The 22,102-nt window shown below is 47.9% G+C and overlaps 9 protein-coding genes across 9 annotated transcripts; 6 read left to right on the top strand and 3 right to left on the bottom strand.

Moving 5' to 3' along the window:
• Position 1: 1 nt before the first annotated feature.
• CTRU02_213303 (fungal specific transcription factor) lies at positions 2-2,173 on the top strand (the record flags this gene model as incomplete). The annotated part of the gene is made up of 4 exons (XM_036730919.2): positions 2-55; positions 112-858; positions 914-1,432; positions 1,493-2,173. 4 exons carry the CDS (start codon positions 2-4, stop codon positions 2,171-2,173), a joined length of 2,001 nt encoding a protein of 666 aa, XP_036577449.2.
• A 462-nt stretch (positions 2,174-2,635) lies between these two features.
• Positions 2,636-3,624, bottom strand: CTRU02_213302 (uncharacterized protein; the record flags this gene model as incomplete). Its single annotated transcript, XM_070206017.1, has 3 exons — positions 2,636-2,950; positions 3,027-3,270; positions 3,398-3,624. The coding sequence occupies 3 exons, from the start codon at positions 3,622-3,624 to the stop codon at positions 2,636-2,638; spliced, it is 786 nt and encodes a 261-aa protein (XP_070060410.1).
• A 1,287-nt stretch (positions 3,625-4,911) lies between these two features.
• CTRU02_213301 (terpene synthase metal binding domain protein) lies at positions 4,912-5,712 on the top strand (the record flags this gene model as incomplete). The annotated part of the gene is made up of 1 exon (XM_036730917.1): positions 4,912-5,712. One exon carries the CDS (start codon positions 4,912-4,914, stop codon positions 5,710-5,712), a length of 801 nt encoding a protein of 266 aa, XP_036577447.1.
• Positions 5,713-8,285: 2,573 nt separating this feature from the next.
• CTRU02_213300 (uncharacterized protein) lies at positions 8,286-9,842 on the top strand (the record flags this gene model as incomplete). Its single annotated transcript, XM_036730916.1, has 1 exon — positions 8,286-9,842. The coding sequence occupies one exon, from the start codon at positions 8,286-8,288 to the stop codon at positions 9,840-9,842; it is 1,557 nt and encodes a 518-aa protein (XP_036577446.1).
• Positions 9,843-11,563: 1,721 nt separating this feature from the next.
• Positions 11,564-12,115, top strand: CTRU02_213299 (ankyrin repeat domain-containing protein 17; the record flags this gene model as incomplete). Its single annotated transcript, XM_070206016.1, has 1 exon — positions 11,564-12,115. One exon carries the CDS (start codon positions 11,564-11,566, stop codon positions 12,113-12,115), a length of 552 nt encoding a protein of 183 aa, XP_070060409.1.
• An 871-nt stretch (positions 12,116-12,986) lies between these two features.
• CTRU02_213298 (Cytochrome P450 709B2) lies at positions 12,987-14,387 on the top strand (the record flags this gene model as incomplete). Its single annotated transcript, XM_070206015.1, has 4 exons — positions 12,987-13,065; positions 13,117-13,233; positions 13,317-13,711; positions 13,797-14,387. The coding sequence occupies 4 exons, from the start codon at positions 12,987-12,989 to the stop codon at positions 14,385-14,387; spliced, it is 1,182 nt and encodes a 393-aa protein (XP_070060408.1).
• A 146-nt stretch (positions 14,388-14,533) lies between these two features.
• CTRU02_213297 (uncharacterized protein) lies at positions 14,534-15,732 on the bottom strand (the record flags this gene model as incomplete). The annotated part of the gene is made up of 2 exons (XM_036730914.1): positions 14,534-15,157; positions 15,220-15,732. 2 exons carry the CDS (start codon positions 15,730-15,732, stop codon positions 14,534-14,536), a joined length of 1,137 nt encoding a protein of 378 aa, XP_036577444.1.
• Positions 15,733-18,061: 2,329 nt separating this feature from the next.
• On the top strand, positions 18,062-18,667 carry CTRU02_213296 (uncharacterized protein; the record flags this gene model as incomplete). Its single annotated transcript, XM_036730913.1, has 2 exons — positions 18,062-18,296; positions 18,384-18,667. The coding sequence occupies 2 exons, from the start codon at positions 18,062-18,064 to the stop codon at positions 18,665-18,667; spliced, it is 519 nt and encodes a 172-aa protein (XP_036577443.1).
• Positions 18,668-20,769: 2,102 nt separating this feature from the next.
• On the bottom strand, positions 20,770-22,102 carry CTRU02_213295 (integral membrane family protein; the record flags this gene model as incomplete). The annotated part of the gene is made up of 3 exons (XM_036730912.1): positions 20,770-21,522; positions 21,596-21,886; positions 21,962-22,102. 3 exons carry the CDS (start codon positions 22,100-22,102, stop codon positions 20,770-20,772), a joined length of 1,185 nt encoding a protein of 394 aa, XP_036577442.1.

Below are 22,102 nucleotides of genomic sequence, written 5' to 3'. Positions count from 1 at the left end.
GATGGTGTTCCGCCACGAACCCTTCGTCTGGTTAACAGTAGAAAGGGGTGATGTGGTAAGCTGGGCTCATAACTGTGGTGACCGACGTCAGGCACGGGCGGCATCAACTAGGAACAAAACGGCTTGTATTCTCTAAGTGAGCGAGCGGAGCGAAGGACGCTTAAGAATACGGTCGCTGGAGCGAGGTCACGTGACCTCGCGGCCGAGACGCGGCAGAGTGGGTCCGGAGGCCCGGAGCCAGCACGACACCAGGACTGCAAAGATGATGTTACCAACTCTATGGCATCGACCTCACTAGCGACAGCAGATCCCAATGGTACTGACATTGATCATGAGATAGCCCTCGGTGACCAACCCCTCTTCATCGATATTGAACTACCTCACATGCCAGTGCCCGTCAACGACGCTACAGATACGGCCTTCGCAACGCGCTTCCGGCAAATAATCTCTGGACCCGCCGCCTCTTCGAATTGCACAATGCATATTAGTCGCACGGAGTTCGTTAGTGATGAGAAGGCGATGCTATTAGCGGATACACCCTGCCCGTGGCCAGTTCCTTCCAAAGCCCGCTTTCTTATGGAAGTAGCTCTGAGGCATGCCGGCGGATGCTTCCACGTTGTGCGTAAGAGTTGCGTTCTGGACGCCATCGAGCGCAGTTTCCACGATCCAAGCTGGAGGGATCCAATCATGAAATGCAAAATATGGGCTTTGTTTAGCATTGGAGAGGTATACTCGTCAAGAATGATCCTACTCCATCAGGAGTTTCCCGGCTTGCATTATTTTGCCAAGGCAACAAAGATACTGACCTATCTCGGCGAACGGCCTACTCTTGACTTATTGGAAATCAGGCTCCTACTAGTAAGGGGCATCTGGCTGTGTTATTCATACGTCCGCTAATTAGAAGCCTCGATAGTCATTTTATTCTCTGTCTGTCAACCGCCAATACGCTGCCTACACTTTGGCAGGATCTTCAGTTCGTATGGCTGTTATTTTGGGACTGCATCTCGATATGACTGGCACCCATCTGAATGATGTTGCTTTGAGAGAGCATCGCAAGCGATTATGGTGGACCACATATATCTTTGATCGCCTCTGGTCATCGAAGCTTGGACACCCGCCTGCAATCCACGACGACGATATGAGAATTGACTTACCGAGCAACCCCGAAACTGAGATTGACGCAACAGGGGATTTTGCTGACGCTGCTTGCTGCGCAGCTATTGCCAAACTCTCCAGCATTATCACAAGAGTTGTTCGGACGGTGTATGGAAAAAGCAGACAGGCAGGCACTCTTTTCAATAGGGTACAACAAGCATTGAAAGAACTCAAAGCCTTATTTGCGGACTTACCACCTCATTTGAACATGGAAGCTACTGCATCCTACAAGCATGGGAAACTCAGCCTCATGTATCTCCATCTCACACTCAACCAGGTAAACAAGACTGTTCTTGCGCCCCCCGGATGCTAATGACGTCGCCGCTGACTGATACAGGCCATCATCTTATCGACACGTCCGATTCTTCTGCATGGCCTGCGCATTCATTTCGCAAACCGGCAATCGAAGAAGGCATCGGAAGGGAGCCAGCCACGATCGATTCATCAATCAGCCAGGACCCTTATCGAGGCCTGCATACGATGTGCAAGATACTCTTGCCGGACTCTGGTCGAGAGCTGGATTGATGGGTCATTTCCAACATTTGACCATCTATTGACGCAGTACCTCTTCTCCGCACTTACCGTACTCGCAATCTCAAGTTTAATGAACGATGCAGAGAGCTCGAGTGACAAAGGACAGTTTGAAGAATCGGTCCAACTTCTGGAACAGCTCAAAGACAGTGGCAATTTCAGCGCCCAGGAACTTTTCCAGCATGTCAAAGCTCTACTGGATGACCTTGAAGAAGTACAAACCACGAAATCAGATTCTAAATCCGGGCCTGCGACAGTTCTTGACGACTTGGCCTCTGATCCTAGTGGGGGACAATCTCAGCTCGATCGGCATACTAGTCAGATGGCAACAGCTGAGATGGCGTTGGCTGAGCCCTCCATGCAGGAGCTGCTCATGCAATCGGATCTGGACATGCAGCTGCTTGATTCCATGGTGTTGGACGATACATCGGGGTTCTACTGGCCTGACATTGATAATCAGGGTTGGGTAACAGGACTAGGGCCTTAGACAGAGCAATTCGGTGTCGAACAAACTACGTCGTGTGGCGGCTGGGTTAGTACCAAAATAATGGTATTAGCTCGCGACGTCAGTTCAAAATAAAGCTCAAAGCCAAGATCTTGATGCTGTTGACACCAACAGCCCCTACGACAAGTCAAAGAAATTTATCATTCACAGGCTACTAGTACGGTAGTCCGCAGAGATTACTATATTTAAACCAACGTTAGTTTTGAGCCATGCGTCTCCTCTGGGATTTGATTCCTGGTCTTTTAAAATCCCTCTATTATCACATCAAGCATGTCAACACAGCATTTCCCTACAAATCTTTGCTTGTACATAAGAAGTTTTCGTGAAAGTCCCTTGTTTCTCCCCACAAAGCCACTATATCCTGCACTTGGCGATCTATGGAACGTGTAAATGAGACCAGGAGAGGCGCCACATCCAACTGTACCCAAACAAACCACTTCACTACTAGTTGTTACGCTGTGCGATGATGCTGTATACGGAAGCCTTGTTTGCTGCCAAGCTCTTAGTAAAACTAAGAGCCATCTCGTGCAGCTCCTGAATAGGCCCTGTCACGCCATTTGGGAAGTGCTGTTCAATATTCAGCTGTACCTTTTGGAACCAGTGAATGACCTCGGCGTTGGAGGGCATTATTCGCATGTCCCGCAAGGTAAAGCCGCTATTTTCCAGGACACCAGCAAAGTACTCGGGAGTCTTCCGGTTGCTGCAGGCAAGCCTGTCTGACTTGTCAGGAATAGGTGACTTGTATTTGTTGATATCGCCCTGCGGGTTGGCAATCATCATAATTAGTATGATGGAAATCGAGATCCATTCGGAGCTTGATGGATGACTTGCTCACCCTGTACAAGGTATCGGAAATGATTAGGATACCGCCTTTTCGCATTCTCTGGGCTACCTGAGCCACTGAGGTTTCGAAAACGTCATGCAGAAAGTGCGTGCAGACCCCACGCACAACGACCAAGTCGTAGGGTATCTCCGGAACGGGAAGTAGATCAACATCTTGGCCGTTGCAGAAATAGAGGTTGATGCGATCCTTAATGTCGTCGTTTAAGATTTCAGCGCAATAATCAAGCTGTCGCTGGCTGATGTTGATGGCATCAAGACGTGGGCATTCTGGAAAGTGGTCGGCCATGCGTCGGGTGATGAAGCCCCAGCCACAACCGAGGTCGAGTATACGCTTCAGTTGAGGCCTTATATGGTCAAACAGACCGGCAAGCTCCAGCTTGACGGAACTCGGACGTTCCGATGGATCCAGGCTTCGGCTTATCGTTGAGCTCAGCCTCGTCAAATAGACCGAATTGAAAACTTAGGTTCTCGCCGAGAGCCTTGTGCCACATTTCTGGGGGGTCATCGTAAGTGTAGATTACCTTATCCTGGTACTTGTCGTTTCTGTGAGTCTCTATGGACTGAATCAAGGGGAGGATGTTTTGGGTCATGGTTTCTATGAAGCTGGAAGGAGCTGATGAGTTGCTTGAGTGGTAGGACTAGACTCGGTAGGGTATTCCGTTGACAGAAAGTTGCCCGATTTTCTAGTGAATTGGCATACCAACCTCAAACATGCTTCAGGAACACGCTCATTCCATGGTATTTATTTTTTTTCCAAGATACCACGACACTACTACGTTGCCGGCTCCGTAGCTTTCTCATTCACCATCTTCCAGTTCAATAAGTCAGTAGGAGGATACTGAAAACTAGAAAAGTCCGGAGATAACGTTCCGGGTATCGGTGGTCGATTGAAATGATGAAGATACAAAGGCAGCACAGTCAAGCTGGGCATCTCACCGGCGTTACATGGCATTATGCACCTCACGATGCCCAGAGTTAATCGATGTAATCGTACATAGGAGTCTGAGAACAATTCAATAGTTCGATAAATAATTACTATAACATGATGCTGATAACAACAGAAAGCCAGGAAAAAGTGCTCCGAGGATTGATGGACGGTTGACGTGGTGAGGATAAGATGACAGCGTAGCCAAGGTATGTCCCTCACCGACCTGGCACACCATTATGCACGTCGTTGCTTTTGGGAAATTCTGCAGCGGCTGGGCCCAGATTCTGTATTGACCCTCACAATACTTGCAGGATGGAATTGTTTGTGTATAAATGACGATCGAGTGATGTGCTTAGTTAACTCTACTAGGAAGGTGGCTTTTTGAAGGCAGTGATGGTGGTGTATCACTCGATGCTATGCGAGGCCAAGCCGCAGTTCTTTGTGATTGAGGACTTAGATGCCAAGGTGATAAGGATATTGATTGCAAGTATCAAGCTTTGAGGAAGTCAGGCTGGTTACATAAACCGAAATACGGCCCATGAGATTACGGCCTTGTCAATTTGTACAGTCGATTTGCCTAGATACTGTCCACTTAGCTTTTTGCCTTATTCTATGAACCTACGCAGAGAAAAACAATCGATTTACACGTTATCCCCGAGTTACTATAGCTATTTCAACAACAAACTACGCCATGACTACCCACAAGTTTTCAGTTCCATCAGGGACGGTATTTAATCTTCCTGAAGTCATCACTCGACTTCCAGAGGCCTGTCATGTCGATTGTGAGGAACTCGACCGGGTTGGCGACGCCATAGCACGCCCTTACCTGATTGACTATTTCGGAGATGAAGATCGCGCGGACCGATATTTGCGTCAGCGAATAAGCCATTTTGCTTGCATTTGCTACCCCTACACATCTGCCGACCGCGCTCAAAATATCACCAATCTCATGATTCCGGTTACTCTCTACGATGACACCTTCAGCAAGCCTGATATCCAAGAAAGCGTCACGGAGGCCACGGCTCTACATGACCGCTGGGTCAGGGTCTTCAATGGCGAATGCCCTCCGCTAGAGGGCAACGCTGCTTTTGTGCTCGTTTTCCGCTCAACCGAGGCTGCTACAGCTCAGATGACTGAACACCTGGCCTCCCGCGTGAGGAAAGCCTGGCGTGACATGGCTGCGAGTCACTTGGACGAGGCAGTTCTCAGACATAACGACATCACCCCTGATTACCAGTCTTACATGGATAAACGCCTGACCAACGTCTACGGTTGGTGGCTGACCATTCATGTTGAGTATGCAAAGGGCATTGATATCGGCGACCTGTCTGAGCATCCTGAAATTCTTACTGCCCGTCGAGCAGCGATCAATCACATTACTTTGGTCAACGATCTCTATTCTTTCCCCAAGGAGTTAGATGCAAAAGAAGCCATGAACGCCATCCTCGTCCTTATGCGGCGTGAAGAGTATGACCTGCAAGGAGCCGTCGACAAAGTCGTCGAGCTCATCCATCATGCTGAGAAGGAGTTTGAATCGACTCGCTCGGATATTCTCCAGGGCCATTTGGGACAGAAGCCAGACATCAAAAGCTATCTCGATGGAATCGCACACGTCATGACCGGCAATCTCCGCTGGTCGCAGATGTCCACGCGTTACTTTGGTGATCAACACGACGGGAGCTTCGTCGCCAGTGGACAGATTACTATCACTCCCAAGCCTACCGTACATGCCCCTACGGTAAAAGTTTGAGGGAAGAGTCGGATACCTCTTGGTTTCAGATACTTCTAAGTTGATAACAGGGTCAGCTTCTGTTCTCTTCATCTGTTAGTGTTCCCAATGTGACTGTAAGAAGTCTCAAAACTTCACGCTACCAATACAGCATGATACGGTATTGAAACAGTTTCTTAAAAGCTCTTTGAAATATAACATAAATCATGAACCTGTGGTGTGTGGCAACCGCCTTCTACAAATCAACCTGAAGAGACCATAATGTGCCGCTTGAACTTTATGTTTTATTTACATTTAATGCTGAAATAATCCTGCTCGGGAACAGTCCCCTACCGTCAGCCGTGATCTCGGGGGCGCATTGCTGTTGCTCCTCCAGCTTGCATGTCAGAGCTTCACTTTTAGGCCACCTTTTTGGGGACGAGAGTAAAATTAAAGGAGAAGAGGAAAAGACAAAAAGGAAGATCGTGAGTTTCTACCAGCAAGTAAATGTGGCCGTTGAAAAGCAACACGACAGTGTTGTTGGCTCGCAAAGGACGGATACAGCTTCAGAAATGGAGCTCGATGCCAAGATTGTCGGTGTCAGTGGCGCCAACAATCCCTATCAACCCAAGAAATTTCAATATCCACAGGCCACCTAGTCCACAATCGCGTGCAGATAACCGATACTGGGATGGCACGGTCACCAGCAACTATCCGCACTAAGTATTTGGTCTGCGAAGGATGGCCTCCAGGCGAGCAAGTCCATTTCATGCTGGTAAGTCAGCATCAACCGACAGTTAACCTCTACGGGTTAACAGTTTCGAGATAGATTGATGGGCACATATAGAAGACCCATGACCCTAATATCAAAAAAAGGGGTGGTGTATGTACTGTTGCCGCATCTCTCAATTTATGACTGCGTACAAGAGTATCCACAACGCCAAGGTTGAGAAGCGCAGAAAGGGTGGAACTCCGGATTATGGGTCGCTGAAAGCTTCAACAGGTCTTATAATTGGTTTGGCTGGTAATCCCTACCTCTCAGCGGCTAATTTCTTCGGGCTGGATTTCCAAGTGTGGAAGAGACATTACTAAGTGCCCAAGTGGATTAGAGGCCATGGTCGGTTCGATACTAGGCCTCTGGCCATTTGCTCACGCTATGCTTGCAATCATCTTCATTCCTTGGTCTTCGTATCTGGCACTGCCAAGATTAGCATACCTACGCTAAGGCTGACCATATTCCATCAAGACTTTAGCACCTTCCTTCATACACTTGGAGCTTCCCCTATTTCCAGAAGTCTTCAAATATCTTCGATTGTCCTTGATCCGTCTATCCGTAGTTTGGAGGAGCCTCGCGTTTAGCGAGTGGGTCATGGTGCGATACCACACAGATTCACCCCACTGTTTCCTGTTTGTTGTGCGCTTCACAATCCATCGCCTGCCGAGAATCCGACTCCTTTCACTTGAACTAGAGATATGCTCACTTTTACTTTTCGTGAACGATAATCTGTCTCTTGGGGATCATCTGCATGTGCTAGAGTGATAGTTGGTTTTGTGGAGGGGTTAGGATGACGAGCATTCTTGGTTCGCCGTCTCTTGCTAGAATACCTTATCATGTTGAATGCGTGGGTTAGAACAGATATAAAGGGAAAGCCACTACAGAGCCTGATCCTAAACGCGATAACTTTTCATAGATCCAGGTGTGGGTTTGCCTCGTCACTCCTGAGAGACAGCATTTTTACCGGGGTTTGTTGTTGCGAACAGCCGACACTCATTGCCGCTTGGACTTTTGCAAACTTGGTTTGGCAAACATTCTGCTCATATCCACAACTGACGTCGAACCCCTCGCATTAAGCTTAGTTCGCATGATCCATGTCATGGAGATCGTGATAGCAAACGTGTCTGGTTTGTGCTATGGTTAAAGGTGACAGGCTCGGAAGTGTAGGAATTGTGAAAGCCAGCCCGAGTTCCATGACTAGTTTGAGTACGGCCATGGAGCTCACTCAGCATCTCAAAATCCAACTGCGGCAGTAGGTCAATACCTAGGTAAAATGAACGAGCATGAGGGACGAGAAGGGCGAGATAGCGGGAGGTGGGGGCTGCTGTTGGTTCTCTGATCAGCCCTGCAGTCGACGGCTACCCGGACGCCACCGACACGATCTTGACGTGACAAACAAACCAACCTGCATATCAATATATGTAGCCGCTTCGCTCAATGCTCAATGTGGGCTTGTTGATGCAGGGGTGTGGTACAGTAAATGATGTTGGTAAACTTCTCACACGTAAGCGTAAGCGCGAGACCGGGGTTGCCTTACAAAATTGTCAATTAAGAATCGTGGGTCCCCCGGGCCTTTACTTTTGGTTTTTTCCATCGATGCTCACGCGACCAATTCTTCAGTTCCTGTCGAGGTGCGTTGACCAACGCCATCGGCCCCGTTCTCAACAAGCCGTCAACTTCAACCTGGCAGGTTTGCTTCACTTCATGACGGGAGTTCTTTCTTTTTCTTATCAACGACATCTTTCTATCAGACGACTAGCATGCCTGCAACAGTGACAAACACATAAGCGTCCCATTCTTTTCCTGTTTTAACATCTTACGTCTTACCATTTCGTTTAATATGGCCATCCCACTAATGCCATCCTCACGGGTGACGACCACCATCCTTTCACTTTGTATCTTATCAATGATTGTGTACTCCTTGTCATTTTTCACTCACTACTACCATCCAATCTCATCACGACCCGCGCCGGTTGGGGTGCCGCAGCCATCGATTCACCCTCAAGTCACCCCATCGAGCCATTCTCAAATCACCACGACCCTTCAACCGCAAGCTACCGAAAAGCCCAAAGACAATGGCATCACGCAATGGCAAAAAGAGGCCGAAGCAATCATAAAGGAGGCTAAATCTTTCATCGGATCACCAATCGAAGCTCCCTACAAAGAGAAATTCCACGACGTGGGTGAACGAATCAAAGCTTTTCGGGAATGGATCAAATTCATCGATACTGCTCCCAAGTCGGAGGATAAGCACACCGTACTCGAGACAGTAGAAAGCGCGGTCGGATCGCTGTTCCCTTTCCTCACAAACTCGCCGAAGCGACCGGATAGCAAGACACCGCTCACAGATCTGCGAGCATCAATTGTTCCTGGATCCCGCGGGATCGTGATTCCGGCAGGCAAGGGCACATTGAGATTTGCTGCGCACCTCATAGGTTCTCTCCAAGAGGTACTGAAAAGCAACTTAACAATTCAGATCGTTTATGCCGGCGACGACGACTTTCCACCAGCAGACCGTGAGCGGTTGCTATCTCGCTTCGGCGACGTTCAGTTTATGGACATCCTTAGCCTCATCGACGACACGACTGCCCATCTTGCGACAGGGGGCTGGGCCATCAAGCCGTTTGCGGCGCTGTATGCGCCTTTCGAAGAAGTCATTCTGTTGGACGCGGACGCGGTTTTTGTCCGGCCACCCGAAACACTCTTTCTCGACTCTTCATACAGTTCGACGGGCGTACTTCTCTTCCACGACCGCCTACTCTGGCAACACGCCTATCGCGAGCGTCACGACTGGTGGAGATCGCAAATCCACAACCCAAGCCCTGCTCTTAATACATCGCTCGTCTGGACACAAGACTATGCGGAGGAGGGTGATTCCGGAGTGGTCGTGATTGACAAGTCACGTTTGGATGTATTCATGGGTCTGCTACATGTCGCATGGCAGAACACGCATGCCGTACGAGAGGACATTACATACGGAATTACATACGGCGACAAAGAAACGTGGTGGTTTGGCTTCGAGCTCAGCGGGTCAACGTACGCCTTCGAGGAGCATTATGGCTCAATGGTAGGTTGGTTCCGGGAGAAGGTCGATGATTCAAAGGCGAGAATTTGCAGTTTTGTGATTGGGCACGTTGACGCGAATGACGAAGTTATCTGGTACAATGGAGGCCTTTTGAAGAATAAGAAGGTTGACCAGCATGAGTTTGGCCTTCCAACACATACAATGGTGGATGGCACTTGGGAGAAGGGAGAGTTCAAGACGGACATGAGCTGTATGGTTGGCAATAACATGGGCACGTTAAGTAAGGATGCTAGCTGGATACTGGATAAGTCCATCAACTTGGCAAAAGATTTAGATGCCAAGTTGGGTCTTGTCAAAGAAGATGGACAATGATCATATCTATAGAAGCTGCATTGTATCATACCCCTTGAAGTTATTATGAATAGATCACAAAAGAACTCAGGATTTTGTTCCATTATAAGGCCCTCAGGCTGTTCTGAGGATACGGGTCCCTCCTCCCAAATAGATGCAGCCATCTGGATTAAAACCTATCAATGTAAAATCATGGCGCGATTTTTCTGTCGCTCTGATTAGCTCCTTGTAAATATAGGAGCTGTTTGAAGGTACTCTCCAGGCTGACTCATCTAGAGGCTATCAAGAGATCGCATACCCTCTCCTAGATGAAGGAGCAGTCTGAGTTGCCCATCGTGGAGGCTATAAAGTTAGATTTCCCCCTTCTCGAACAAATCTCAGTTGATGTCAGAATATGAATATTCTCTTTCTGGTTAAACCACTCCTTCTACGCCCTAAAGAAGAGCCATCAAGCCATTATAGAGCAATCGTATTACAAAAAGCCAGCTCATCACAAGCCAGCTTTAAGAGGAAGCCGATGGGTAAAATTGACACCGCAGCAATGAGTATTGCCCAATAAGGATGGATACTTAGTGGTGGATAAGGCTTTGTGTGAGGTGGGGTCAGTGCTAGAAGAAGCTGGGTTAGTGCTCTCTCAGTTCGGCATACTGTCACAACCCACTACAATGTTTGATTTCCTAGGTTTTATCCGCAAACAATACACTTTTCACACGAGCAAGTTCCCTCACATCCATCGCAATACGGCGTTGCGCAACTAGGCAGCGAGATAAGATGGAGGTCTTAGCCCTCCCAACTGAGATAATTGAAAGAATTTTATTTTTCGCCTGCCTTTCCCGAGGTGTTGCACGAGCACTGAGATTGAAGCTAGTGTGCAGTATGTTCTTCTGCCCCAACTACAGCTGCCGGCCCGCGGAGGAAGGACACTGCAGCTAACAACGCCAAGGGCTATTTTACAAATTTGTCGATGCTCCTCTTTTCGAGACTCGCATGCTGGACACCTTGGAAACGGGATGGAGTTGGCTCCCTGTGTCCCTGCAAACTAGACCTCGCTTCTTGAGTGACTGGCGTGTGCAAAAGAACTACGGCGCTGAGAAACTATGGCATTCCTACCTTGTTTACCGAACACGAAAAGAAAGGGACCCCGCGAGTCGCTTTTTCGAGATTAGGCGAGTGGTTGATGAAGTATGCAAAGGAACTGGGATGGACAAGGAATTTGCTATCAAACAGTTATGTTGGCTGGCTTTGGGCCGAGGGACAGACGCGCCAGGAAACAAAGACAACTGGAAACCCGACCTACCAAATCCTGTGAAAGGCCATTCGCAGAGCCTTTTGAATGCGGCAGCCTATTTTGGTCAATCATCACTCGCAAAGCGGCTTCTGCGGTCTATTTCTCCAGACAGTGAGCCTGCATTCGAGACAGCAATATTACCGCCAGCTTTACATCTTGCAGCCGTGACCGGTAACTCCGATATTGTTGATATGATGTTGGAATACTTCCAAGAGGGGACATCTGATAAAAGCACGTGAGTATCCAAGAAGCACTACCAGCAGAAAAGCACAAACAATCCCCGTTCTGGTCCTCTTCAGTAACGTTATAGCTAACACGGATTTGCGACATGCTTAGATTATCAAATGGAGTAGCTGAATACCATGCTGTTCGAGGTGCAGCTTACGGAGGTAATTTAGAAATTACTCGCCAAGTGTTGTCGCCTTTCAAAAGCCCCAGCTTCGATACCCCAGACATGCAACAATACAAATACGCATTCACAACACAGAGTTGGGATGTACATCAGTTTCTTTGCTCTTGGATTGGAGTCACACCCCACAATGGCCAATTTCTAATCCGTCATTGTTGGCTGGGAAACGTAGACATGGTACAGCGTCTCCTAGATGCAGGTGCCGACCCAGACGGCTCAGTTTGGGACAGAGAAGTTCCTCTCGCTGTTGCCGCACGTGCTTGTCATGAAGATGTGGTTGATATCCTTCTGCGACACGGCGCGAATCCCAGCAGTAGTGAATACATGCTCGGCTATCCGCTGATGGCAGCAGCCGCTGGTGGAAGCTTGGCAATCGTGAGGAAACTCCTCGACCATGGTGCCATCGCCGACCTGAAAGAGCCCTCGACTATATACTACGCTGTTTTGAATGAACACACGGAGATGGTGAATCTTCTCTTCGAGTCATTTGCCCCCATGGAGCCCGAAACAATCAACTGGCCTCTAGAGGTCGCTCTTGAAAGGGGACTAGAGAGCATGGTTGATGTTCTAAAAGGTCTAGGTGCGACGGTAGTTTAGCGATTACACATAATGAGATTTATACACAAACCGTCGGAGTATTTTAAAGTATTCAACGCCTACTTCCTACCCTTGCTGGTCTAGCATTATATGCATAAGTATATGCTTGGGTCATCAATAAGCGTGCAGCTTTAGCGCCATTCAATCAGTGAAGGAGACGAATAATAATCGCTAGTTCAAGACAACCAATACATATTTGACATTACTCATCTTGTGGGACATATATAAGCAGCGCATTCACCCTGATTTCCTTGTCTGATACACTCGCTCTACTAGTTTTCACTCATGCGGCTGACGTTTTCTACCGTGGCTACGAGATTGCATAGTACCTTCGCCGTCAATCAAAGCATTAAGACGGGTCTGTTCTATTGCTTCACCATACAGCAATTGCCATAAAATCCATAATGCTCACTCTTCCTTCCATAGAAATATGTGCGACAAGGTTGCTGTCCTATTTTCGGACATTCGAAGGACTCACATTACTTACTGTTCTGGGTTGTCTTCTCTCTGGGGTCGTCACAGTTGCGCTCCGCCCAAGATTTTCTCAGCTCCGTCATCTCCCAGGGCCCAAGGTAAGCCCCTCATCGACATACTACTTACTTATTAGCTACTTAACTTGAAGCAAGAACTGCTGCTGAGTTTTTTGCCGTAGAACAATCAATTTCTTTCTGGCCAGGCTATTCGAATTCTCCTTGGCGATGGTCCAAATGATCTCTATCTTCAATGGATGCAAAGATGGCCAGACACTCCATTCATACGGTTCCAGTCTTGGTTTAACTCTGAGGTCCTCATAACAAATAATCTAGAGGCATGTCGTGAAGTCCTTCAAACGCATGCATACTCCTTTGTAAAGCCCAGTTTCTTCGAGAAAATGATTGGAGAATTCTTGGGGGTGGGTCTTCTTTTCAGCGTAGGCGATGAGCACAAGCGGTTAAGGCGAATCGTAGCCGGTAAGAAGGTTTCTCTACGCATCAAGTTACAGGAAACTTATATCAGAATAGGCCCCCTTTCTCGGCCAAGTGTTCGACGGTTGTCGCCCGTCTTCCTCACTCAAGCCACAAAACTGTGCAGTGATATAGAACATGCGCTGGAAAAGGACGGTACCAATACTGTTGAAAGTAAGCGTATGCCCTAAAACTCGAATCACACGTAATATGTAGCGAAGCGTTTATGAACTAGAGGCTAACTTACTAATTCCTAGTTGAGCCTCTTATCACCAAAGCAGCTCTTGACGTTATTGGGGTATCATTACTCGGTCAAGAGATGCACCGAGTTCGGTCACCGACGTCGCCATGGACATACGAGGAGTGTTACCAAAAGATTCTTTCTCCACCGAAACTTGGACAATTCATCATGTTCATAAACCCCTTCATTCCGCTGCGATGGATCCCAGTAAAGGCCAACCGTGATTACCTGAGTGCCAAGGCATGGCTTGAGCAGATGATGATCGAGTTGATCGAAAGCCGGACTGCGCAAATCATGGAAAGCAAGAAACCAGACGAGGAAAGCCTTGAACCAAGAGACTTTTTGAGTCGCATGATCGAAGCAAGTATGGCTGCTGACCAGAAGTTGACAAAACGACAACTGATTGACATAGTAAGTTCAGTTCCCTTACGGGTCGAATACACTCGTATTTGTTGGAGAAGTCTCGATAGCATAAATAACTAACCGGCCGTGGTAGACTTTGCAATCCATTGCTGCAGGGCATGATACTACTGCCTCTGGCCTTACTTGGGCAATGTATTCACTTGCCGTGCATACGGACGTGCAAGATCGGCTGCGAAAGGAGATTCTCGAAGCTAGACTGACTGAGGCCAACTTTAGTCTCGTCGACGACCTTCCCTATTTAAACAATGTCGTTAGAGAATCTCTGAGGCTATATTCGCCAGCTCTAATGTCGCCTTGGCAAGCTGCAAAAGACCTCGTCATTGTAGGTGTTCATGTGCCAAAGGGTACAATTGTGCAGACTGTCCCAGCCACAATCCAGCGGAACCCTCAAATATGGGGTGAAGATGCCGACTCCTTCAAACCTGACAGATGGGATAACCTTAAAGAAGGTGCTTTAAGCCCTTTTGCCTTTGAGCCGTTTATAAATGGACCACGAATGTGCCCTGGAAAAGCATTGGCGTTGCTAGAGATGAAAGTCTTGTTGGTGGAAGTAATAAGGAAGTTTGCTGTTGAAGCAACTGTCAAGGATTTGGGATTTCTTAACCCATCATTGACGTTGAAACCAAAGGAGAGCCTGAGATTAAAAATGCGACGTTTGAACTAGAACTATAGAGGAGAAGTATGGCACAATGAAACTATCTCTTAAGGCAATTCAGCAATCGAAGACGGCAAAGCCGAACCACCATTTTACCTCCAACCTTGTGAGTCTGCGATGCTAATTTATGCACCATTATTGCAAGTAACATGAACCTAGACTTGCGGCGTATAATCTGTCACAATACCGAAGATGAACTCCTCAAAATGGCCACGCCCCGTAAACGTCTCTTGTCCTACAATGCCTCCTTCGATGAGTCCATTGGCGCGTTGGTATATACCACTCTCGTCCTTGACAATGAGCTCAGTGGTAACATTGAAAGCCAAGATCTCACCGTTGGGAAGGTTGTATTGGATCGTCAAGCCATCAGTCTCAAGCAAGCCAGTGGTAGGCGGCCAAGCAGCCTTACCGCCTCTCTGTCGGACCGTCATGCTTTCGGGGTTGCAGCTGACCAGCAAAACCTGACCGTCTTTGACAACATACGATCGTCGGCTCTCGTTGCCGTTGTAGTCGAGCAGATTATACCAAACGACGGAGTAAGGGCCCAATCTTCCGTGACCCCAATCCCAGTAGCGGGGGCCATCGATTATGGACTGGTTCCCCCAGTTCTTATCATGGTAACCAATTCCATCATCGAAGCTTATGGGTGTATCTTTGACGGTAAGAGCGACAATTGTATCGGCATCGGGGACTGCGTTTGCCCAGTACAACCCAGGCAAAAGATTTTGAGTGACGCCGACAGCGCCGTTTAAATCGCAGGGGTAGTGGGCAGGAGCAGTCTGTAGCGTGAGTAGTTAGAAGATGAAGTAACAATCGTACTAGGTATGAACGATGTACTCACGGATTTGAAAGAAAGGTTTCCTTTGATGTCCATTTGGTCCGAGTCAATGCTGATGATGTACTCGACATCCGGCTTGTCCAAAGCTGAACCTTTGAAGCTTCCGATCCCCTTCCAGTCTCCAGATATGCCTTGAAATCCATTGCTGAGAGTCACTCCGTCGTTTGCCAAGGCTTCGTAGTAGAAATCAGTTCCGTTGGGATACACGCCAGATATTTGGACTGCTAAGGGGTGAGGATATTCCGAGAATTCGCCGGAGTTGAAGAAGACAATGTTTAAAGTCTGGTTGGTAGACTTTGAAAAAACATCAAAGTACCAAAAGTCTGCAGACGCCCGAGCTGCAGGAGTTGACATTTTGAAACCGTCAAGATTTCCAGCTACGGAGAGGTGCTCAACGGTGACAGAACCGTTATGGTAGCGAGGCGGAAGTTCAAGAACATGGGTGTTGTTCCCGGCAGGGTGTCCGAACGTCCATCCAAACATGGACAGTGCTAAGATGAGATTCTTCACCTCCATTGTGGCGTGTACGTGTGTAGTGAATGACGATGAGGACAACTTCGCAATGAAACTTCAAACAAACTTAATGGATGAATTCAATCTTAGAGGGTTAGGTTTCCAGTGTACTAGACGATACCGACTGGTGAGTACTTATTCTTTTTGATGGGTGGAGAAAATCGCCAAGCATAACTGCCGATGGTGTCAACGCCCATCCCGCGGCGATACGAAGCCGCGGCAAGGCTTTAGATATCTAGTCCCTCATTTACAACTGCTATGCCAAGTTTGCTTTGGGGATACTCGAAAAGTGGCATCTATGCGGGGCTTTCATTTGGCTCCAACTACGTTCAAGCACGCGGGTCAAGAGCTTAGATGTGCTCAACCGCCTCCCTGACTCCTTCAGTCCTCTGTACGACCAATAGCCGCTCGGTATTCATAAACGAATTGCGATCAACAGGCGTACCTAATGGTGAGAAATACTCGGATTCCCCCCCATTGCAAGAGCGCGTATTCGCATAGGTAGCAAGGTACCCCCTACTATAATCAATAGTCATTACATCGCCGCAAAAGTGGGGCCAAGACTGTGTCGTTATAAGTGGATGAACGACGTTCCTGAAATGCCAGCCTTCCTAACTGCCGGTGTCACCGCAATTCAAAGCGTCCAGTCTTGGTAGGAAGATTTTAAGTTTTACGTTGAAATTGGCCTGTCGAATTCAAAGTCGTTGCGGAAGGAAAACTCGCTCTCACTTTGACCAAAGGGCGCGGTATCCTTCAAGTGTCAGGTGGTTACAAAGACCTTACCTTGTTTCTGTTTACCTGATGAGACATGTTCATATGCCAAGCACTGATGTCATTTTGACTGTAATTATATCATAGAATTAATTTTTCAGAAAAAGGCATCTCTAACTCATATTATTCTCCAATATGATGAGGTACCAGAAGTAGCTACAATAGAACTCGTCTTCCAGAGCCGGCCTTGTGTGCACAAAATCAACCCTAAGTCGTCACCAGTTCTTTATTGCCAGGAGCTTCGTTCTTTTCTTTACCAATTGAGCATCCCTAATTGAACCGAAACTTCAATCACAAGCTGATGCTGTGGTACCCAGAGCTAAGTCAAGATAGCTGGGCATTGAAGATGTTCATCTCGAGCCTGGCATTCATATTTGGTCAAGTTTGGCATAGCTGTTTGACCAGTTTTCAGAATTGACCGGTTCATCTGGTAAAAGGAGGGTTTTGAATGCACGGTTGGCGAGGGATTTATGCATTTCAGTAGAAATCTAGAGTGTCATTGGCTCATAAGCAGTTGTCGGACTTCCATTGGGTCATGAGCAGATAAACTTCAGGCCACTTTTCGTCCTCGGCCATGAATTCTCATTTTGGGGTTCTTGTTCGTAATGCTACCATTATCGGAGATTCTGTTCGCATATGCGAGATCAAGTTTCTCACTGATGCATGTTAACTTCGCAGTGTCTTTCCTGGTTGATCAAATGCCTTCTTGACATGTTCTCGCATTTTTTTCTTTTCTGCAACGCAAGAGTGCCTATGGATAACTCATATGTGTTTGTATGAAAGTTTCGTCATCAGCGCTGTGTCTCGAAGTGCTCAGTGCCCAGTTTCCAAATTCAGAGCGACAAGGCAATAAGTGACGATCACCACTGAGACAGAAATTCTGAGTCTACGCTTTGATACCCGAACCAAGGATTCCTGCTCGTCACCATATTAACCGCCTACCTCTGCGCACGTGTCGGCCAGCTCCGGCCCGAGACTAAGGCTGCAAGTCAAACCTACAGCTTAGGCTCTTTGCACTGTCATTCATGACCTCAACGACCATGTCATCCGACCAATGAACCAATGTTATAACCACTTTTTATTCTCCCGGTGCCGGAAGTATAAATACGCACTTTCTTGAGCCGTTTGAGTGATTCTGGAAAGTTAAAGCCCCGCTACAGAATTGTGCCGTCTGATGATTTGGTTTTTAAGCTTAAGTTGGTAGCTCACCGCCGAAAAAAAAAAAAAAGACTCGATCCTCCACCTGACCATAACTCAACTTAAGATATCTACGCAATGGCTGCCGACTTCAAAGTTCGCCTTGTCACCGCCGAAGTGCAAAATTTTGCCCAGAAACGGGGACAAAGCCTAACAATGTATGCTTTGGCTTTGACACGGAAAAAAACAACTGCACCGACTCGAGGACCAGATCGATTGAATCTGGCATTCTGAAGATCTCTTATATAAGTGACGCAATGTCAACTACGTTTACTTGTATCCAGAACAATTGTTTCCTAAGCTTCTTTTTACATACTTCCTAAAATCATACATTCGCTAGAACCAGGTTCCAAGAAATATAATTATGCTCCTGTTAAATATTTTCTATGTTACGGCCCTCAGCCTGCTGTCATCATTAATAGCTCCTGTCGCTGCAGTACCCGCTCATAAAGATGGCTCGCCTATTCCTCCAGAGGCACAGCTCCTCTTTCAACTGAAGATGAATCTTGGGCAGTCGGTGTCTTTTGGTATCGGCCCCCGCGGCAACCGGTTTTCCGATCCCATCCTCGGCGGATCATTTGAAGGACCGAAGTTGACTGGTAAGTCCAACATCAATGTTCCTCAAGTCTCTACACAAGATCAGTGATATCTCGGAAGTTCTAACCAAATTGCTGACATGACTTTAGGCACTGTACTCCCGGTGGGAGCGAACTGGGGCCTTCTCGATGCTCGGGGAGGGTTCTTGGCAATCACCATCTTCCAGTTCCAGACCGCCGACGGGGCTAACATTTTTGTCCGCGGCACTGGGCCTACTCCGAACGGAAAGGGTCTATTCTATATCAGCTTGGAAACTGGTGCAGAGAACTATTACTGGGTGAATGATATCATGGTGGTCGGCACAGTCAATGTCGACAGAGAGAAGGGCTTTGTCACTATCGATGCTTGGCAGCTGATACCCCCGGTTGATTAAACTTCTTATTTGGGGGCTGAGAAGTGAACTTGATCGTTTTGGGCCGCTGGACGGTCCAAAAATAGCCTCGGTCGTAAAGAGGTATCTTTGGCCCCCACAGATCACTTAGAAAGGGGCAACTTAAACTTTAGCGTCTAATCAACACCAAATATGTGACTAATGATGCTGCAGAACTGCTTGTTTTGTGATCTGAAGTCTGTTCGTTGTGTGACTTCAGAGTATGACTACAAGATTTCTGGCAGATACTCCTCTCCCAAGTGGTATGATATATCTGAAAGGATATTAGGATGCTTAGATTGACCAGGTATGAGCGTCAGGGCAACGCTAGGCTGTTCCAGTGTTTTTCGCGCATCGTACTAAGAGGAATTACAGGGTTTGTGTTTATGCCAATTCACAGAAACACACTGGCACTTTTATGCTATGCTCTCAACCAGACTTGATGCCGTATCCATAATCAAAAAGACATTGCAGACTATATCTCAGTCTTGAAAAATGGTCTCGCCTACGGCATCAACCACTGAGTAAATAGTACCGAAATAAATAGGAAATACCTCGATGGACAGTGAAGAACGAAAGGAGTGCGCCGTAGATCAGCATGTTCATAAAGGTAGACGCAGCTGGCTTCCGAATTTTATACACATTAGTGCTGCTACAAAGAGACCAGACTTAATATTGCCTGCATCCAATCATAAGGCAAGTTTGCTTAAGTAGCGATTGCCCAGCCATACATCCAAGAGAGGTAGTCAAGCTGGCTGTCCATAGAATAAAAACCATTGGGGGCGGCGTAAGCGAATGTGGATGTGACATTACAGCTGAGGTCAGAATAAGACGATATTGGGAAGCGACCGCTGTGCACAGACGCTTAATGCAACTTCAATCCTACAACGGGCAGGGCCAAGATTGGTTTTTTCGGGTTGGTGATAGAAGCGGTGCAACCCTGCCTCGCTAGCGGAAACCTCCATATTTTAATGTCATAGAATAGACCTGTTATCAAAACTAGCACTGATTTACATCTGTTGTTGGCATCTTCCGATTTCATCACACATTTCCAAGGTTGAAACTCACGTCCTGTTGAGGAAGATTTGAGACGGATGGTTTTTGGGCATATCTACCGTTTACCTCGAAACCTTTGTGCGACGAAAAAAGTACCACAAATCATTGACCAAACCCAGAATGATCTAGAGCGATAGGGTTCGTGGTAGCGAGCAAGCCCTTACATGGAGACCGAGATGCCTGCTGACGACGCATGCATGTTGTGTGTGGACTGGAACCAGGACCTCCGGCTCGAAATGGGGGCCGTAATTAGGTGTGGTCTTTGCCAGTCATATGGCCCACCCCGATCGGTTAAGTTCCCTGGGGAAATTGCAACAGCATATCTCGGTCAAAGGCTGAAGTCCTACAGGGCTCCCCGGAGCAAGTCTTGAGTCGGGCGGGGTTTGAATGAAGGGCTCCAGAGTAAATCCTGAACAAAACCTAATCCAAGGTCCGTAGTGTCAAGGCACATACATCATGACAGTGGCTGACGGCTCGTTTGGAACGCTCCTCCCGCCTCTCCACTTATCCTTTTTTTTGTTTTCTTTTTCTTCCCTTTCTCTGAATAATAGCCCATGGCGATCCCGCTGCCTGACAGGGGTGAGTCCCGGGCCTTTGCCACACTGGCACAGCTCTCGCTGCAGATGTTCTCCTGCGCTTGTCAAAAGCTGGACCACACCAAATCATAGCCCAGCCAATGGGGCTATTTATCCGCCGGACTCTATTCCAGAAGCGTAAGGAGACACGGGAGTCTGAGGTACAGGAGCCACCCCATGGAACAATTAACCGGCATCGGATGTAATTCAGGAGATATTGTGGCGCAACAAAAGCCGCAGGGAAAGACGGGACATCAAGGCGCGAGTGCGGCGCGGTTCATGAGAATTTGCCTTGAACGGAAACAAAATAAAAGCCTCTTCATGTGACTCGGATGGGGAAAAAAAAAAACAGGATGGGGTCGACGCATCATGCATTACAACCGACATGGGGGGGAAACGTTATTGGCGTTCCCGTAAGTGGAGCAACTAACTTTTAATACGACCGTCGCTAAAAGGAATGTACGGACTAGGGTTTTACTGTTGGTTGTGTGAATACATGACCGTGGTAACCGTCGTCTTCTTGATGCCACGTCCCTCGGAGCTGTCCAGCAGCCCAGTTTTGTACAAGCTCTCATCGCTCCGATCCGAGTCGGCCCTCGCCATAACTGTAGTGGTGCCCGCAGGCCCAGTGGCGTAGGCTCCCAACTCGTAGTCTTCCCCTGTTCGATCGTCGCGAGACTTTAGTGTCTTTGCGCCCCCTGCCTCGCGCGAACCCTCTGGCCACTGCGAATTCGAAAGGGTCTGCCAGTTGCTCCCACTCCGTAAAGTGCCTCGACCGTAGTACGTGTTGCCTGTTGGTGCTTTGGACCCCTTTCCATACATGGTGCCCAAGAAGTCCTTGAACAGAGGGCGCAGAGTGGGCAAGCTCCCGGCAATGATACCAACGTTCGCCTCGATGGCCGTCCACATCTGAATGTGTCTCGAGTCCCAGAGTGGATCGAATGATCTTCCATACGACGTGACAAGGTAGTACACCTTGACACAGGCGGCCGCGCAGGCAAACACACCGAGGCCGAGGATGATCATAAGGGAGATTCGAACTCTCGTGGGAACGTTGAGTTTCCATAGCATCGGCGCTGGTATCGCAATTCCAAATAGGAGATCGGTTAGAATGTTGACGGACGAGTTTGCGTACGCGAGGCCCTTGACCGTTTCGATGTCCCAGCATGTTGCCTTGACTGTCCAGTCCCAGAAGATGCGAACATCTGTACACTGAAAAATGATTGTCTGTAGTTGTAAGGGAAAGTTAGCATGTTGTAATCGACACAGCCAAAGGGGACGAGGCAGAAGCGATACTCACAAAGATGCAGGCAATCGTGTATGCTGTCATGAATACCATGATCCCGATAATAAGGTTCTTGTAAAGCTTCTTAGATGCGATGCGAAGAAGAGAAGATCCAACTGCAAGCTTCACCAAGCAGAGAGCCGATAAATATAATGGTTGGGAGATAAAAGACATTTTCATGGCGACCGGGTAGTCTTCCAAAAGGTTGACATCTCCTGTGTGACGCCCAACTCCATGACGGACTTGTGCAACAATGACAAATTCACCTGCTACTGCGATTGCTGTTGCAAATGCCATAAACCCATCCTAGAGTTTTGATATTCCATTAGATGTCTCAGTCTTGAGGTTGGTGATGTGTAAAAGGGGGGCGTAACAACGTACGTCGAGTCCAAAGCTTCGAATCATGCCCAGACGCACATACAAACGTGCGCCTACGGTAAGAAGAGCCACACATGTTACTGTCAGTGTCGCTGCCAGTACCGTGGGACCCTCATTCTCGTCGGGGTTGGAGACGAACTCCAT

The sequence above is a fragment of the Colletotrichum truncatum genome, assembly GCF_014235925.2.
Source record: "Colletotrichum truncatum strain CMES1059 chromosome Unknown Contig_0009, whole genome shotgun sequence".
Classification (NCBI taxonomy): domain Eukaryota; kingdom Fungi; phylum Ascomycota; class Sordariomycetes; order Glomerellales; family Glomerellaceae; genus Colletotrichum; species Colletotrichum truncatum.
Note: the sequence above shows the minus strand (reverse complement) of the source record. Positions and strands in the feature narration are given on the sequence as shown.